The sequence below is a fragment of the Prionailurus viverrinus genome, chromosome A2, assembly GCF_022837055.1.
Source record: "Prionailurus viverrinus isolate Anna chromosome A2, UM_Priviv_1.0, whole genome shotgun sequence".
In the NCBI taxonomy this organism is placed as follows: domain Eukaryota; kingdom Metazoa; phylum Chordata; class Mammalia; order Carnivora; family Felidae; genus Prionailurus; species Prionailurus viverrinus.
In genome coordinates, this window is record NC_062562.1 from 98237910 (window position 1) to 98256374 (window position 18465).

The following is an 18465-nucleotide window of genomic DNA, read 5'->3' on the forward strand; positions in this document are numbered from 1 at the left end:
CGTTCCCTTAAATTGTCTCTTCTGCTTTATATGTGGACTTATAACAAAGAGCCAAGTTGGAATTCTTATGCTGCACTGTATTAAAATACTAATATGCTATCGTATGGTTCAACCTAACAGCTTCTCTTTTGTAAAAATAAAGTAACTTGGGTAGTTATCTGCAGAACTGATCCTGACAACTACTTCAAAAATTCCAAATACTAAGTTTGGTTTTATTTAGGGTGATTTTGAGGATTGGTGAAGACAAGATAAATTTGAAAATCTCCATTAGGTCTATATTTGTCTTTTAATGAAACTCCTCTTAATTTCTTGTATAAATTAGAAGTGTTTTCTATTTTTTTTTAAAGTTAGATCCATAGGGGCTTCTGGGTGGCTCAGCCAGTTAAGCATCTGACTTCGGCTCAGGTCACAATCTCATGGTTCACGAGTTTGAGCCCCTCATGGGGCTTAATGCTGTCAGCACAGAGCCTGCTTCAGATCCTCTGTCCCCTTCTGTCCCTGCCCCTCTACTGCTCGTGCTCTCTCTCTCTCTCTCTCTCTCTCTCTCTCTCTCTCTCTCAAAAATAAGCATTAAAAAAAAAGTTAAAAAAAAATTAAAGATCAATAAGGTAATATAAGCAAGAGACTATTTTCCAAAAGTAGAGTTGATATTATGAGCTAATGGTCTAATTAGAAATGATTTGTTTAACTTATTTCTTATTTACAAAATACTTTTAAAATACCATTGCAGAGCATAAAAATGGGACAGATCAATATTTTAAACGGAAATTTGTGGTTACCTAGAGGTATTTCTGTCTTGCATAGGGTGAAATCTTCATGCTTAAAAGTAATTATTACAATATTTTAAAATTCAGCTAATTTTATTAGCTTTTACTTTTCATTTAGAAAGCATCTAAGACAATTTTCTGATAGTCACTAAAAAGAAAACTATTAACAAGATTTTATTTTTTAATTCTACAGCTACTGCAGATGGATTAGTTCTTATAATCTCCATTGCCGAAATAACAAAGCTGGAATTTAGCTTGATGGTAAAAGTTCTCCATGTTTATCATCCTATCTCTTTTTAATATGAATTCCAGCCAGGCTAGTCTTACTGTTCCCCAAATATCATACTATTCTTTTGTTCTCTTTTCATCTACCTAAATCCAACTTATTTTAAGAATTCTAAGAATTAAGAATTGACGAATTTAAATTCCACCATCTCTGTGAAAACAATACTTTCTTTATCTTATTTTTTTAAACTGTTCTAGCACTAATTACCTACTCCCATTATTTTGTCATTTCTTCAGTAAGGTTGCAACTCCAGGGTCAAGGTGGTATAGTAAGGTGCCATACACAAAGTAGATTAAAAAGTCTTGACCATCAGCTGAAGGATTCTGGCTTTATTTCTCCCAACTTAAAAACAAACTCCTCTTAATCTCTTGTGTTCCTGAAGCTACTGCCGTGTTTATTTCTCCTACCAGCCCAAACTGCTCTTGTCAAGATCAACAAGAACCTCCATATTGCTAAATCCAATGATCGATTTTCAGTCTTCACCCTACTTGACCTATATAGGCAGTATTTGACACAGGTGATTTACTACCTCCCTTTTCAACCATCTTCACTATGCTTCCAGGACACCATTGTTTCCTGTTTTCTCCTCTCCTCACGAGCCATTCCTCCAAGCTTGTTCCCTGAGTCCTCTTTTCACACCCTCAGCCTCTAAACTGCAGTTCCCCAAAGCTCAGACCTCAGACATCCATACTCACGTCTTAAGTGATTATCACCTAGTCACATGACTTTATTATCTATATTCTGATGACTAGCAAATTTATAACTTCAGATATGTTCAACTGCCTGTTCAACGTCTCCATTTGAATATCTAAAACACATATCAAACTTAGCAAGTCTAAAACAAAGCTAAGCTTCCCCACTACTGGCCACAAACAAAAACACCACCATCTTTCTCTTCTCAGTAAATGGTGACTACATGCTTCAACTTGGCCAAATAAAAAATTTTGACTCCTTTTTTCTTACACCTTAACCTCTTATATTTTAGTAAATCTTGTCAAAATGTATCCGTAATTCAGTAATTCAATCACCTTCATCACTTCCAATGGGATCACCCTGCTTCAAAACCCACCAGCACTTTCCTGGAATATTATAAATGACTTCACTTTTTCCCCATACTCATGACATACTTATGCCTTTTACTTAACTATTTTTTAATTTTCCACTTCTCCCCATTAGCATATGACTTTTCTGAGGATGGGTTATATTTTATTTACTGTGGTATTGTCAACTCTTAGAACAATGCCTCTCTCAACTATTTGCTGGATTAATTAATTAGTGAGTGCTGCAAAAAACGGTGTCAAGTACTAATCCCATTCGAGGCAGGTAAGCTGCCCGCAAATGATAAGGCAGCTGGGAAAAAACTTTTCCATAGTGATTTGGACAAGAGGCTGAGATATACTCTATTTGGCTATTAGAATGTCGATTTGCATAATGTTATAAAAATGCAACTCACTCATGCAGGCAGGCAAATAGTGACCGTATCTGCAGAGCTGAGCACCAGCCACACCATGTAGACCATAAGTCTTTTACTCACTGTGGGTCTTCCCATTCATTTTCTTGCTTTATGCTGGGGCCAGGTGTCAATTGCCATTTGCCATTGCACTTACACTATTATCTGTCTTGTAGTAGAGAATTATTTCTTTGGACTCATCTCTATTGGAAGTAGGGAAATGAAAAGATAAACCAAGAAAGCCATGTATTTTCAAAAGAAAGATTGTGCTTTTTGTGGAAGTCAAAAATATTCCTCTCTGTTTAATAGGCAAAATGTAACTATGTCAAAGAATGCAACATAAAAAAACCATTATGAAATAAACTATACCAAAAACCATTGCCAGTACATAGAAATGTATATGTGAGTGCCAGTATGAATAAAATCAGATTAATGAATTAATTTATTTCAACAGGACTTGATTGTAAATGAAAAATGTAAAAATAATGCTGTGAAATTCAGATGTATATGAAGTGAAAAAACTGCATCAAAACATTTAACAGATGGTAAGTTTTAAAAGCATGTCCACTGAATGTAGCAGAAATTACATGCCAAAAGAAATAAGCAGAAATTACATGCCAAAAAGAAATATGCTTTTGAAAGTAGAAGGCTAACTGGGAAAACTCTTATCTTCCTCAGTATATTGAGATGTAGTTGCGAACTTATAGAAAAATTTTTGAAGTTAATTTGTGACATTTTCTATTGAAGTTAAGAGCCCAGGTATCAACAGTACCACCTACTTAGTTATATTTGTTTGTGCTTTCAGAGAAAATCTAAGGTTACCAAGTGACTCAGAAACATACCTATGTCAGGTTCATTATTGATTAATTGTATTGAAAAAAAAATCTTAAAGTTCAATATCAGCTAATATTAACATTAGTAAAGGTTATAATTAATAAGTATGATAACAATGCTATTGTCATGACCCATGGACTTACAAAATGCAAGTGAAATTAGTGTTATTTCAAAAGGACACAGAACTTAGGCCCACTCACTTCATTCCCTGGGAATGACTTTATGGTAAAATCTTAAAAGAGAATACATTTGGGACTCAGTCATTTCACAAACTGGATGTGTTCCATGGCTTAGACAAGTTAATGTTTTGCTTAATAAATTGAGTGTACCACATGGGAGTCAGCTGTTTTACAGGAGATTGGGTAGCATTGTACCTAGAAAGTTTGGGAACTATTGAAAGGAATTTAATTCTTCACCTCATTCAAGGGAAAATGACTCTGTTAGCTTAACTACAAAGACTAGACTAAAGATCGATGATCTTGATTGGCAGTTCAACCCATCTCATCAGCTCATCTTCTCTGCAAAGACTTTTAAGGCTGACTGTGTAAATATACAACTTAATCTGTTCATTCTTAAGATAATTGTGATTTGGGGAAACTTATTTGGCAAAGTGTATTCTGGGTCATTTTCTTGTTAAAAATTGTTTCCAGAGAAAAAAGCAGTGACAACTACATTCTCGAAATTATGAGGTTGAAGACTGAATTCTAGAAATTCTTTTCTGGTTTTAAATCTTACAAAAATTTAGTAATACTATTTGTTTTACCTTTTCAATATTAATAGAGTGAAAATGAGGAGACACAAGTCGAAGTTATACGACTGCCATTTAATATGGTACCAGAACCTGCATATGACAAAATTGGAAAACCTGAATTATACATATACATTAGGAATAATTGCCTTAAGATATAAAAATTATTATGCAGACATTTTGTCCATGTTCAAAAGTAACAATTATGATGCATTTGGGAGACTATAAAACTGAATGAAATCACATACCCCTTGTCTTTAAAAGATTCAAAGGTAAAATTGTACTGAGTAACACAGTGAAAAATCTGACATTATACATCTTAGTAAAAAGATAGTATCAAGATTCTTATCCCAAGAAAGAAAAATGTCCTGATTGAATTTATTTTCTCTGGGGGTGCCTGGATGGCTCAGGTGGTTAAGCGTCTGACTTAAGCTCAGGTCATGATCTCATGGTTTGTGGGTTCCAGCCCCACATCAGGCTCTGTGCTATCAGCACAGAACCTGCTTTGGATCCTCTGTCCCCACCCCCTCTCTGCCCCTCCCCCACCCTTGCACTCTTCCTCTCTCTCAAAAATAAACATTTTTTTTTCAACGTTTATTTATTTTTGGGACAGAGAGAGACAGAGCATGAACGGGGGAGGGGCAGAGAGAGAGGGAGACACAGAATCAGAAACAGGCTCCAGGCTCTGAGCCATTAGCCCAGAGCCCGACGCGGGGCTCGAACTCACGGACCGCGAGATCGTGACCTGGCTGAAGTCGGACGCTTAGCCGACTGCGCCACCCAGGCGCCCCAAAAATAAACATTTTTTTAAAATCTTTAAAAATTTTTTAAAAATCTATTTTCCCTTTATTTTTTATTTTCAAATTTAAAACATCAACAATATTTTTTTTAATTTAAATTTTATTTTTAACGTTTATTTATTTTTGAGAGACAGAGACAGAGCATGAGCTGGGGAGGGGCAGAGAGAGGGACAGACAGACAGACAGAATGTGAAGCAGACTCTAGGCTCTGGGCTGTTAGCACAGAGCCCGACATGGGGCTCAAACCCACGAACTGTGAGATCATGACCTGAGCCAAAGTCAGACGCTTAACTGACTTAGCCACCCAAGCATCTCCAATATTTTAAATATCTCCAATATCACCAATATTTTAAATGTTTGCTATATTTAAAGGCTTATCCTACAGTAAAAATAAAGCTTGATTCTGTATCTGGCAAGGTTTTGTTTTTTTGTTTTTTTGTGTGTTTTTTTGTAATTCTTCACCCTCTTTATAGCTTCTAGTCTCAGTAAGTACTTGATTTTTGACTATAGTTTTTCATAACTAAGCCAGTTGTGGTTTTTTGTTTTGGTTTGTTTTATTTGACAAGTCATTGGATCAAAGCTCTGCTAGTAAAAGGAATAGATTCTCTTCTCTGAGACTACGTGAGATTGGTTTCAGAAGATAACTAATATTTGGAGAGGCAAGATGTGCTTTTCCAAGGTAATTTGGGAGAAAAATAGTGACAGCCATCCCTGGCATAGAAAGAGAAAACTAGAACTAAGAACCCATCTTTTCTTTTCCTTGCCTCCTTCCATCTCATCCTCACCTCAGGACACTCTCACTGGGAGGGAAAAAGTGATGGAAAAACATTTAGTTGAAGTCTGAGGGGCCCAGCATTTTTAAAACATACACATGCACAAGGGATATGGAGCTGGAGCCCCTTCTCAGAGACTACAAAATTTAAAATGGAAACTGTAAAGAAGTAATACATGGGCAAGAATAAGAAAAAAATTTAAATAGACTAATGAAAAGGGTAGGACTCAAACAATTGGGTATTTAGACATATTATTAAGTTACAGTCACATCGGTGTGGAATAGTAGATGCAAGAATATATAGATTAATGACAGAATAGCAAGCACAGAAACATTTTAATCCAGGACATACTAGAATAATGTTACAGTTTGATTTTTACTTTACGAGAGAAAGGTACAAATATTCTTTAGATAGTCCCAAGAATTGCTTAACAATGGGGATGGGGACAGTAGACTCCCATTCTTACTCTCTATACCAAAAGACACTTAAGATGAGTAATGGGTTTAAAGACATAAAAGAAGTAGAAAATGTAAGTGAATATCTCAAGATGAGAAAAGATCCATTAAGAATAAAGCGAAAGGGAAAACCAGAGTGGCTACATCCCATTACATAAAAATTTAAAACCAATATACCAGAAGTCATAAATAGAAAAAATACAAGCTGGAAAATTGTTGAACATGAACATTTGAGAAAAAAGTAATATCCTGAGTATATATAGGACTCTTAAAGTTTAGAAAAAACAAGATATTTTCCAAACTTCAGCTGGTTCCTGATTAATTCTATACAGAAGGTCACTTCATTCAGCTACCTTGATGAACATTACTCAAATAATTTAACTTGGAAGAACATCAGGAAATCACAGCACTCAAAGCTAGGCTTTCTATGGATGCTTTTTTTAGAGTTGGGGGGTGGGGATTAATGGCCACTATGTTAAGTTATGCCTTCTTTACACATTTTCCAGACTCATATTAATTAAGACCAGGTTATACTGAGCAGACATTTGAAACCTAATGGCCCATCTGTCTGTGTGATAGTGCATATTCCAAGTTTTTCCCCCTAAAGAGACTCTTAGCTAAGCTCTATAGTATTCCATCAGAAAATAGTTATTATTAGACTCTTAAATTTCCCCCCAAAATGTTGCTCCTACATTAGCTCAATATCCAATTGAGCCTGCTTTTTTTCCTAGATCCCTAGATTTCCTACCTGAACTTCAGGTTAGGTTATCTGGGATTGAACTCCCAGCTACTTAATGTCTGTCAGCTATGCGTTTGACTGAAGCACAGTATTTATTCATTTACTTATTTGTTTATTTTTAAGTTTATTTTGACAGAGACAGAGACAAAGCAAGTGGGGGAGTGGCAGAGAGAGAGAGAGAGAGAGAGAGAGAGAGAAAGAGAGAGAATCCCAAGCAGGCTCCATGCTGCCAGCGCAGAGCACAACACAGGGTTCGTACACATGAAACCACAAGATCATGACGTGAGCTGAAACCAAGAGTCAGACGCTTGACTGACTGAATCACCCAGGCACCCCTGAAACACACTATTTATAAAGAAACATTAAGAATTTGTTCTTTAGGGGCACCTGGGTGGTTTAGTCGGTTAAGCATCTACCTTTGGCTCAGGCCATGATCGCATGATTTGTGAGTTTGAGCCCCGAGTCGGGGTCTGTGCTGACAGCTCAGAGCCTGGAGCCTGCTTCAGATTCTGTGTCTCCCTCTCTCTCCCTCCCCTGCTCGTGCTCTGTCTCTCAAAAAATGAATAAACATCCAAAAAAATTTATTTTTAAGATTTGCTCTTTATCACTTCCTCGGATCCTTTAAAATGTACCCCCAGAGTTAAGTCAGGCAAGCACGTAGCAAAGACCACCTGTGCAATATTTTCCTTATATCTCCCTAGAATCTCTCTCCAGTTTGAAGCCAGTGGTCAGCATTGCAGGACACTCTACAAAACAGTTATATGAAATTCATCATTGTGTCAACTGTAAGAATGTTGTTGATTATGTTACACAATGGCCTCTTTATGTGGACTCTTAAGAGTTATTTCATTCTGGCCTTAGAATTGGAATATTTGTGCTTCTGCTGAACAGTTCATCTGCTACTATCTTATGGACACTGTGAATTGACTTTTTACATGTGCTGATAAAAAACAAGAGCTAAATTTTTGCTCCATCCCAGACAACAGAACACTTTGGTCTTCGTTATTTTTATTAGCCTCCTTCCCCTTCTTGGCCCCTTTTTCCTTCTCATCTACTTCAAACGATGTTCTCTGACTATATTTTGCCCTGCCCAGTAAGCCTTCTTATATCCTTTTTGGAACAAGGCAGTGTGATGGTCATAAGTGTTTCTTCAGACCATAGCAGTCTGTTGAGCAATAGGGGCACCCAGAGCAGCTCATAAAATATCCTGGTAGCAAACTTCCACAGTCCTCTGCCCCTCTTCAGAAAAACAGGGCCTCCTCCTGTTCTTTCCACATCATTTCTTCCTGCTCTGCCAATGCTGTTTCCTCATTTTTTTTTTTTAAGATTACCAAACAATCAGGGGTGCCTAGGTGGCTCATTCGGTTAAGCGTCCGACTCTTGATTTCAGCTCAGATCATGATCTCATGGTTCGTGAGTTTGAGCCCCACATTGGGCTCTGTGCCGACAGTGCAGAGCCTGCTTGGGATTCTCTCTCTCTCTCTGCCTCTCCCCCATTCACACTGTGTGCCTGTGTGTGTAAAAAAAAAAAAAAAAAATAAGATTACCAACAATTCTAGTGGTATCAGTGCTGGTTCCTTCCCTAACTGACAATTTTGTTTCCTTTTCAGAGATTACTGCTCTGAGGACCAGATGCCAGGCCAAAGACTCAAGCTGTTGGTACACATTTGCTCTAGGCACAGGGCAGTGACCACATCTGTGGACACTTGCTTCTTACCACCCACTCACCTGCTCTGAGACCATCTAGGCCCAGTGAGTGGCTTTATAAATTAGACCTTGAATCAGAGGCTCTTTCCTCATTAGAATGTGGTCTCAACGGCTCCCTTTTCCCTGTAATCCGGAGGATGTTGGATGATTCAAGAAAATTCCTGTTTCTTGTGACTTTAGTTTTCCTGGTCCTTTGTAAAAATTTGAGACACCGTAACATATGATGATGCTGGGAAGGAGAATAAAGGTAACCCCACCCTATACAGAGAGGGCTTGGGAGAAATAGCAGGGTTATCTTTAGGTGTGTCTAACCCATAAATCCCCAATCTGTGATCTATGACAAAGTGAGCAGTGACCCTTAGCACAAAAGTGATGGAAAGAAGGAGCATGGAACTCAGAGGCATTGTTAGGTAGACTGCTGGATAGGAGGTTATCCGGAAACTAATGTAACATTGTATATCGACTACACTCAAACAAATAAGTGCAAAACAGCATATATTGTATGCTATATTTGTTTTTAAGCAAGAAAAACAATAAAACAACAAACATATCTAATGTTGTGGGGGAAAAAAGGAAATTATATTTCCTCCTCCTCTTTATCCCCTTTTCTTCATTTCCTAAAAGCAGGCATTGTTACAGAGGCCTCTTCCATGCAAAGGTCGGATCAGGTCTCTCTGAGGAGATAATATCTCAGCTCTGAGACCTTCTCGTACACAGCTAAGGAATTCTTTGAGGGAAGGTAATTGTTTGGGTGGGCTAATAGGAGAATCGGGTCATAATTAGTTATTTTTAGTTTTTGATTTTGTTCTAAATAAAATGTCTATTTCTTTTCTCTATATGTAACTTAAAGGCTTATCTTTTTCTTGGTAACCAGGCATTCTTTGTGAAATAAAGATAATAACCACTTGTCTAATGTTGCAAATACTCCCCCCCTGTTGTCATTTGTCTTCTATTTTGACTGAAGATCTTTTTTTTTTTTTTTTTACATAAAAATGCTTGAGGTCAAAATTTATTAGTCATTTTGATGACTCTCTTTCCCTCACACCATGATGCATTTGGGACACCTATGAAAGGGAGAGAAAAGGGTGGAAATTTGGGTAAGAGGAGCTTCCGTGTGCATGAAACTCTGAGAAGTCTCAGCCAGGCTGTGAGATGCCCCAGAGAAAAGATTATCCAGTCAGAGGAGTCCTGCATCAGAGAGGGACAGCCTGGGTAATTGGCCGCCGCCCTGCTTCTTGTTGGCTGGGTGTAGCCGAGGAATATCCAGACCTCGAGCTGAACAGTGAGGCAGATGCCATAGCGTGGTATCCACAGACTGCCTGTTACGTTCTTCACCTCAGGTTCTCTGCACGGGAGATGTGAACAGGGCATGCGCACAACCGTCACAGCCTGCCCTGCTGTGGCGCACAAATCCACGTCCACACTTTTGTCCTACATGCTTTCCATGGGCTGCTTTTTCTGAAGGTAAATTTTATTTTCATTTCTTTATATTGAAAAACAATATTTATTTTTTTTAAGTTTATTTTGAGAGAGAGAGAGAGACCGAGAGACCACAAATTGGGGAGGCACAGAGAGAGAAGGAGAGGGATAGAATCCCAACCAGGTTCCACGCTGTCAGTGCAAAGCCCGATGCGGGGCTCAAACTCAGGAACCGTGAGATCATGACCTGAGCCAAAATCAAGAGTCGGACGCTTAACCAAATGAGCCACTCAGGTGCCCCTCTGAAGGTAAATTTTAAAAAGAGAGGTCAATAAGACAGGCTACAGTCCCTGTGTGCGCAGTTAGCCTCCGGGACACAACTGATGGTCCTATCTCTGTCCTCCACTATCAATTCTAAACTCCCTTTGCCCTTAGCTGTGCAACTTTTGCTGGCTTACCTAGAGTTGTGGTTGATCCACACTCTCCTTCTGGACGGGTCACTGAGCTCTTGGTAATCATACTCATTAGGCAGAGGTTGATGCACTCATTCGTTTACAGTCCCAGGAGGACAACGGAGTAGTGACCACAGCCCAAGTGGATTACCTCAGTTCCACACATATTCTTTCCATCTGTCATTGTGTAAGAGCAGCCCTTCCTTCCTTCTAGTGCTGATCAGGAGCATTTACTGCTTCCAAAATGGTGACTTTTTGTCTTGCATGCTGGACCTCACAGTTGAGTTTTTTGTATTGAGAGCTGAGCTCACCTCCACAGCTGCCGCAAAGAATGATGAGGGAAGTATTTGCATTCAATAATAAATAATAATAAAGGGGCACCTGGGAGGCTCAGTCAGTTGAGCATCAGACTCTCAGTTTCAGCTCAGGTCATGATCCCACATTTTGTGAGTTCGAGCCCCACATCGGGCTCTCGGTTGACAGCTCGGAGCCTGCTTCGGTTTCTCTCTCCCTCTCTCTCTGCCCCTCCCCCGCTTGTGCTGTCTCTGTCTCTCTCAAAATGAGTAAATAAACTTAAAAAAAAGTTTATCTAAAGGTAATAATAATAATAATAATAAAGAAACCCAGAAATTTACAATTAAATTCATGTACTACATCAAGAGACCAGAAGAAAAAACTGGGAATAGAGTCATTTGTATATATAAGAATTCATAATAATAGTGAACATAGAATTTTAACTAAACAAGGAAAGGAGGGGGACATGCAGTTTGGTTTTTTTCTAATCTCTGATACAGAGAAAATAGCTTAAACATATAAACAAAGGAGGAAAGCAAAATGCATATGATGGTAATATTTATGAAAAAGAAATATTTCTCTTGGTCAAAAGAAATGTCATAAATAAATTAAATGGCAAATGGAAAGAAAATATTTTAAAAACTAATAGATCTACTTTTACTATCCTTATATAAAGAAGTCTTACAATTTTTTTAAAAAGCAAGATTCTCTCCAATTTATGGCTGGTTTATGGTTTATAATTCCATCTACTACATCACTTCATTCCATTACCTTGGGCTACGTTACATAAATAGTTTAACTTGGAAGGTACGTCAGGAAGCAACATTGCTCAGAGCTGGTCATTTGATGGGAGCTTTATTGAGTTTTTCGTTTTTCCATTGTTTTTTTTAATGTGAGTGGTGGGCTTCTGTTATGCCTTCCTTAAACATTTCATGGTACAAAATTATTGACTCTGTTGTATGGAGCAGAAATGTGGCTCCTCGATAGTCCATCTGTCTGTGATTAGGAGCAAATTCCAAGCCTCTCCCCCCACCCCACCCCCCACCCCTGCCACGCCCCAACTGCAGGGGCATCTTACTGCCTAGGAGCTGGTGGTGGTGCGGAGCTCTGATGGTTCTTCCAGTTTTCAATATGGGGAGAAAATGTTTCCCTCACCCTAGGTCCCCTGTCAGCTCGGGTTTACGTTGGAACTTGCAATCAAACAACCAAAATACCTGTAGTCCAGATATTGCCAGAGGGAGTTTTACATTGTCATATTTTTTTTCTGCTAACTGTAATTTTTATTCTTACTATTTCCATCCCATTTTATATTACTACTCTTTATTGTTGTGATTTATTTTTCTAAAATGTTGCAATCATCCAGTGTTTATTTTTCTACCGATTTAAACCTTATATCCCCTGCTTTTACCATTCCAGTAGTTATCTTTAATTCTTTTTTTTTTCAGAGTTCTAATATTATCCAATGGGGTACATGTCAAAAGAAACAGGCATATTATTGGAACAAAATTGCAAGGGTCCATCACTTCCCGCATGAAGCATGTGTACGCTTCTTTTTTGGCAAGGTGCTAGCCTTGAAAATACCAATGGAGTTATAAGGGGAGATGAGAAAGAAGACACCAGAGGATTGGTAAGCCTCTCTCTCAGCATTCTGGTCATCTTTAAAATGCCAGGGGAGATATGTGGAGATAACAGAAATAGGAATGTATACTGGCGCCAGCCCGTGTCCTCTACTTTCCTCTTTCAAGGTCAACTGCCTTACTATAATTCTTTTTCTGTGTTTGTTTTTGAATAGGAAATAAACTCTGATGGTTCAAAAACCAAAAAATATTAAAGGCAGAGAATGAAAACTTTTGTTTTTCCTCCACAGTTCTTCATCTACCTAATTCTGGTGACAACTACTTGTAGCTTGTACTTAACTAGCTTTTCATGTATTCTTACAAAGTTCCTTTATATAGTACAAAGAAATGGGTAGGGAAATCCCTATCAATACATAATTTCCCCCGTTCTTTGTTACCATAGTGTTATACGGCGTCAGTGTCCCAACATCAATCCACAGCCCCTCACTGATTCCCGTGTTGATCCACCATTCCCTTCTTAATTAGTTCCAAACAATTACTATTACAAATAATACAGTGAATTGCTTTACATATACGTCATTTTCCACCAATATGAATATGTGTGTAAGTTCCCAGATGAGGAATTACTGGGCCATAAGGTATATGCATTTTTAATTTGGTATTTCAGCACGGTTACTCTCCTTAGGGACCCCAGCAATTTATATTCCTGACTAGCAAAGCAGTAGCGCTTATCTCCTACAACCCCACACCCTCAACAGTGTATCAACTTGCATCCTGACATATATTTAAAAGCAATTCATACTTCCGTTTCTGTGAACACTCTGCTTATACTGTCTGTCCATTTATCTGTTATTGGTCTTTTTCTTATCAACTCTGAAGAATTCTTTACATGTTTGGGAGATTAGCCCTGTGTCTATGATATAAGATACACATACTTTTTCTCAGTCTGTCTTTTGCTTTGTTTATGGTGTTTGCTTTGTAGAAGTTTTCTATACACAGAGAGATTTTGTCAGTCTTTTCTTTTATGACTTCTGGGTTTTGAATAGTTTTTGCATAGTTAGAGATTTCCTCACTCCAAAGTAATAAAAGAAATCACTTGTTTGTTTGTTTTTTTTTCCTATACCTTATGATGTGAGGTAGGGATCCAACTTAATTCTGTTTCAAATGACTACCTGTTGCCAATACAATTTATTAAAGAGTCCACCTTTTCCATCATTGACTTTACATACAACCTATAGCACATACTAAATTAATTCATTTGTATGGGACAATTTATGTACTTTTTACTCTGAATCAACAGGTTGTCAAGCAACAGCCTCCCACAGTTCTAATTACAGAGGTTTTTCTCATATGTTATATTATTTCATAATGCTATAATATAAGTCGGTTTTATGTCTAGTGAAAGTACCCTACTGCTCTTTTTTTAATCAGAGATTTTTTTTAGCTATTCTTGTTTGTTTGTTTGTTTGTTTTTCCAAGTGAAATTCAGAATCAGCTTATATGTCCCCCCCCCCCAAAAAAAACCCTATTAGTATCTATATTGGAATCAGATTAACTTCATAAAGTAATTTAGGATAAATGATATCCTTTGGTTATGGTTTGGGTCCAAAAGTATTATGTGTCTTTCCATTTGCATAAGTTGTCTTATATCAGTTAGCGGCACATTAAAGTCTTTATTCATATAAGACTTGCTCTGTTCCAGTTAAGTTCATTCTTGGATGTTTTCTCTTTTTGACTGCTATTCGAAGTAGGATCTTTTCCATCATAGTAGCTTCTAATAAGTGCTTGTATATGGAGATGTCTCTATATTAAATCTACATCCACTCTATCTTAGGGAATTTTTTATTACTCATTTGAAACACTTTGGCTGATTCTTTAGGGTTTCCAGGTATACAACCATATCATCTTTAAATATTGATAGTTCAACCTCCTCCTTTATTATTTTCTACCTTTATTACCTTATGTTGATGTCTATTTCTTGTTGTTTCTATGTTTTCTTGTCATGGTCCCTCAAGTAAGATAGTCCTGATTTAGTCAGAGTGCCTCTAGTGTTCCACAAGGCTGGCTGGATATGTCATATTAAGAAGTAGCCATCTAATGTGCATTTTTAGAGTATTTTGGAGGTCAAAACTGGAATTGAAAATTTTATCAAATGACTCTTTAGCTTCCGTGGAGATGATCATCTCATTTTTCTTCTCAGGTCAATTAACATATTGACATAATAGATTTTATAATATTTAAAATGTAAAAATATAACATTAAATATCTTATTTTATTTTTAATGTTTATTTATTTTTGAGGGAGAGAGAGAGCACACAGTGGGAGAGGTGCAGAGAGAGGGGGTGGATCTGAAGCAGGCTCTGCACTGACAGCAGAATCCAATGTGGGCCTGGAACCTACGAACCATGAGATCATGACCTGAGTCCAAGTCAGACACTCAACGAACTGAGCCACTCAGGCACCCCTAAATATCAAATATTTTAAAATATTAAAGATGTATTTTCATCTTTTCATATGCTTACTTATCATTTGTATTTCTTCTTTGGAGACTGGTCTGTTCAAGTCCTTTGACGACTTTGAATTGTGCTGTTTGGCTTTTTTGTTGTTAAGTTGTAGGGGTGCCTTACAAATTGGGGTATTAACCCCTATGGCATATAATTTGCAAATGTCTTCTCCCATTCTGCGGGTTATCTTTTCATCCTTTAGACAGTGTCTTTTGGTGCACAAAGGTTCTTAATTTTGATGAAGTCCATTTTATCTATATTTCAAAGAGTTTATAATTTTAGATTTAAGTTCAGGTCTTTGATACATTGTGTGATCATTTTTATTTTCGTGATATTTCTGATTTACAGCAATTGAAAACAAATCAATGACTGCTATATGTCTCCAAGGCTTTCCGGTTTAAAAAGAAATATCTATTGTATTTATCAAATCCGTGTCTCACCATTTTATGTTGAGTTTTGGGAGCAGGGCAAGTTACTCACAGTTTCAATGTGTGTCTCCATATCAGAAGAAGCCACATCCAAAGAGAAGATCATAAGAAGTATTTTAAGTGTGTTGCCATGTTTGAATGAGAATTTGGAGTCTTGAAAGGGGGTTAGTGTATTCTGCAGGTGGAAAGAACATAAATAATCAGGACCAGAGTGTAGACTGTGGTAGGTCGATTGCATTAATGGCTCCATTAATAACTACCCCATATTCATAGTCTGCCCTGTAATCTTATATTCTTCTCCCACTCCAATTTAGGACTCAGCCAGTTTACTTGCTTTGACTAATGGGACATCAGCAAATGTGTCACAAAGAGTGGCTTGAAAGAAGGTGCACATTGTCTGGTAATCTCTTGCATGATTGAGTTATAGTCTCTTTTGTGTTTCTGCCATGCTATGAGAACGTGTCCATGCCACCCTAATTAAATGAGATAAACTCAGAGGAAACTAAGTTTTCTTAGTTTCTCCCATCTCATTTTTTATTTTTAGGCACTTGGCATTTCTTAACAAAATAGACTTTATAGGCTTGTGAGTCACTCTGATGCACTTTGTGGACATGACAGATCTGAGCTCTTTTAACAAAGACCTTATGCATCTAATCTATGATTATCATCTATCAAGATGTGGCATCAATGTGCATTGCTATGTCTCACTAGAAATTCCATGGACAATCAATAAAGAGCTCTTCTCTTTCAATGACCCTGATTTCTTGGATTGGCCTGGGAGCTCATGATGTCAACATTCAACCTCTGAACACAAAGAGAAAGCAATTTTAATTACTCATTTTAATTTTCCAATGATTTTCAGAGATGAGCTATCAACACAAATAAATTAGGGCATAATTCTATTTACCTTTGAAATGTGTTTGTTCTTCTTCAGGTTTGTCTAAGATAGCCCTATGTTACACATTCACCTGAAATAAGACCCCTGAACTTCATTATCTTTATCTATGGCAGACCTTTGAACACTTTGCACTGATACAGACATTACCAAGCGTTAGTATACATGCCAGTTAACATTTTACTAATACTACTGCTGTAACCAATACGATTTGTTTTAGAAGCTTGCCACAAACTTACATACACAAAAATTTGGCACATGGCAGTGAAAATTCCTGAGACGGCACACTACCCTGCTCGTTGCCCTAGTAAGAGACAGCTTTTGCAACCAGAAAAAAAGTTCAAAACTAAACTCTTGACTGTCTTAGAAGCATTCTGTGCCCAACCTTCTCAAACTCAGTAAATGGATCAAAAATGTACCCAGGAACTAAGGTTATAACTCTGGAAGTCATATTGATTCCTCCTTTCCCCACATTTTCAATCAGCAAACCCTATCAGTTCTGTGTACAAAATATTTCTCAAAGGCAAACACTTCTATTTCTTCTTTCCTGTCACATTCCTAAACAGTTGCTCTTCTTTGCTCTGCATTAATCTCATGCCTTTTTAACCATTCTTCATATTTTAGTGAGCTTGCTATTTCTAAGAATTTTTATTTTGACACTAATTTCAGATTTGCAAAGTTTTAAATATAGTGCAACTGTTCCCATATACTCAAATTTACGAAATGTTAATATTTTACCACACTTGCTGTATCATTTCTGTCTATATAGCCATTCATCTCTCTATCTATAGAATTGATTTTCTTTTTTTTTGTATGTTTATTTATTTTTGAGAGAGACAGAGACAGAGTATGAGCAGGGGAGGGGCAGAGAGAAAGGGAGACACAGAATCCGAAGCAGGCTCCAGGCTCTGAGCTGTCAGCACAGAGCCCAATGTGGGGCTCGAACTCACAGACCATGAGATCATGACCTGAGCCGAAGTCGGACACTCAACTGACTGAGCCACCCAGGCACCCCAATGCAATTTATTTTCTAAAAGAGCTGGGAATTCCAGTCCCATATCACACATTGCATTTGGTTGTAATGTCATTTAAGTCTCTTTAAGTCTGGAGTTCCTCAGTCTGTATCTCCATGAGTTTGATAGTTTTGAAGAGTAAGGCCAATTAGTTTGTAGAATGTCTCTAAGTTTTATATTGTCAGATTTAGATTCAGGATATGCATTTTCAGCAGGAATATCACAGAGATGGCGGTTCTTATTGGTACATCATATCAGGAAGCACATGTATCAGTTTGTCCCATTACTGGTGATGGTAACTTTGATCATTTGGTCAAAGTGGTGTTTTCCAGGTATCTTCACAGTAAAGTGTTTTCTCCTATGCCAGTGCTAAGATATGGTGATCAAGTAGATATCTCAAATAGATATTTGCACACCCATGTTCATTGCCCCATCACTTATAATAGCCAAGAGATGGAAGCAACCTAAATGTCCATTAATAGATGAATGGATAAAGAAAATGTGATATAGACATACGATTAAATATTATACCACCATAAATAGGAAGGGAATCCTGTCACAATCTATAATATGGTTGAACCTCAAAGACATTATGCTAAGTGAAATAAGCCAGTCATAGAAGGACAGCTACTGTATGATTTCCCTCATATAAAGTATCTAAAGTAAGTAGTCAAAGTCATGGAAACAGAAAGTCGAAAGATGGTTGCCAAGGGCTGGGGAAAGGGGGAGGATAAATTAGTGTTTAATGGGTATATACAATGTATATTACTGTATAATGGGTTCAATTTTGCAAGATGAAAAAGTTCTAGAGACCTGTTGCACAACAATGTGAATGTACTTAACATTCGTATGTATACTTAAATATGGTTTAAATGATAAATTTAATGTTATTTTATTTATTTATTTTTACTGGAGTAAAAAAAAGATGGCCAGAACATTATGGGGAAAAAGTGTTTAACCTCAGTGGTAATCAAAGAAATATTGATTAGAACTAGTACCAGGAATGAATATTACTATTTTTGTCATCTTTACCAAACTGTCTTTGCATAAGTTAGGATGAAAATTGATATTACCTTCTTGAAAGCAGTTTGGCAATAAACCTATGAAACATGGGGAGTGGGGAAGGATATGTTGAAGTCCTAACTTCTAGTCCCTCAGAACGTGAACTAATTTGGAAATAGAGTTACTGTAGATGTAATTAGTTAAAATGTCATACTGGAACAGGGTGAGTCCTCAATCCAATTTGACTGCTGTCTTTTTAAGAAGAGGAAAAGACACAGAAACACAGACATGAAAGGGGAGAATGCCATGTGATCACAGAGGC

The 18465-nt window shown here is 37.4% G+C and overlaps 1 protein-coding gene across 7 annotated transcripts in view; it reads left to right on the forward strand.

Annotated features, from left to right (window-relative positions):
* Positions 1 to 18465, forward strand: part of CASD1 (CAS1 domain containing 1) — a 75939-nt gene that overhangs the window by 54235 nt on the left and 3239 nt on the right. For 3 of the 7 annotated variants that reach the window (XM_047850794.1, XM_047850792.1, XM_047850793.1), the window contains 2 exons: positions 2958 to 3048; positions 8463 to 9472. In XM_047850794.1, the coding sequence (XP_047706750.1) occupies positions 2958 to 3014 (57 nt within the window). In that variant the 3' untranslated portion in view covers positions 3015 to 3048; positions 8463 to 9472. Of the gene's footprint in view, positions 1 to 960; positions 1029 to 2957; positions 3049 to 8462; positions 9473 to 9899; positions 10024 to 12169; positions 12617 to 18465 lie in introns of those variants that run through there. The other 4 variants (XR_007150481.1, XR_007150482.1, XR_007150480.1 and 1 more) reach the window with 3 other exon arrangements.